The sequence below is a fragment of the Pteropus vampyrus genome, unplaced genomic scaffold (genome assembly GCF_000151845.1).
Source record: "Pteropus vampyrus isolate Shadow unplaced genomic scaffold, Pvam_2.0 Scaffold245, whole genome shotgun sequence".
Taxonomy (NCBI): domain Eukaryota; kingdom Metazoa; phylum Chordata; class Mammalia; order Chiroptera; family Pteropodidae; genus Pteropus; species Pteropus vampyrus.
This window is the reverse complement of record NW_011889026.1, coordinates 210,501-211,448: the sequence shown is the minus strand read 5'-3', so window position 1 is coordinate 211,448 and position 948 is coordinate 210,501. Positions and strand designations below refer to the sequence as shown.

At 67.5% G+C, this 948-nt stretch overlaps 1 protein-coding gene across 1 annotated transcript in view; it reads left to right on the top strand.

The window, feature by feature from the left end:
* The window catches only part of ADAMTS7 (ADAM metallopeptidase with thrombospondin type 1 motif 7), a gene marked incomplete at its 3' end in the record, with an annotated part of 31,170 nt that overhangs the window by 13,340 nt on the left and 16,882 nt on the right, over positions 1-948 (top strand). The window contains exon 10 of the mRNA XM_023520034.1: positions 735-934. Within this exon, the coding sequence (XP_023375802.1) occupies positions 735-934 (200 nt within the window). The remainder of the gene's footprint in view (positions 1-734; positions 935-948) is intronic.

Below are 948 nucleotides of genomic sequence, written 5' to 3'. Positions count from 1 at the left end.
CTGAGCCCACCTGGCAGAGCTGTGGCTGGGGGTAAATGCGGCTGGTGCAGGTAAAGCACGTAGGAGCCACTTGGTGGCGTCAGAGGTACACGTGGGTCTGAGACCAGGGACAGCTGGGAGGCGTGGTCAGCAGGGAGGGGTGCTGTGGGCCCTACGCGAGTGACTTCCTGTCTCTGGGCCTCAGTCTCCCGTCTACCTGGGTGATGTGGATTCCGAGCCAGCCCCATGCAGGGCCCTGGGCTTGGCCGAGCACGTACCCCTCCCATGTCCTGGTCTGCAGGCCCGAGCTGGGTTGGGGGGAGCTGCCCCGGGGGCTCCCGCGTGACCTGGGCTGCCACCAAGAACGTAGCTGCCGACACATGGGCTTATCCGGACGCTGGGTCTCATGGGCTGGAGACTGAGAGCAGCCACTCCTGGCCACGTCCACGGCTGGTCCCAGCCTCTTAAGGGCTCTCTGCAGAGGTGGCCCAGCCCCATTTTATAGATGAGGGAACTAGGGCCCAGAGAGGGCCGACGACGTGGCCAAGGTCACGCGGCAGGTTGGGGGCAGAGCCGGGGCTTCCTGAGGCCGCCTTCTGAGACCCTTACAAACAGCCCGAGGGTGGGCGGCGTGCGCAGAGGTGGGTGTCCGGGGTGCTGGAGGAGCTGCTCGCTTTGAGGCCCGCTCCCGGGTCGGCTGTGCCCTTGGCTGGCACTCACGGGGCACCTGCCCGGCCCGCCCGCACCCCCCACAGGCCCAAGTACAAGGGCAAATACTGCGTGGGCGAGAGGAGACGCCTGCGCCTCTGCAACCTGCACGGCTGCCCCGCCGGCCGCCCCTCCTTCCGGCACGTCCAGTGCAGCCACTTTGACGCCATGCTGTACAAGGGCCAGCTGCACACGTGGGTGCCCGTGGTCAATGATGGTGAGTGCTGCCGCCCCCTGGGACACCGAGGCCCCGCAGAGGAG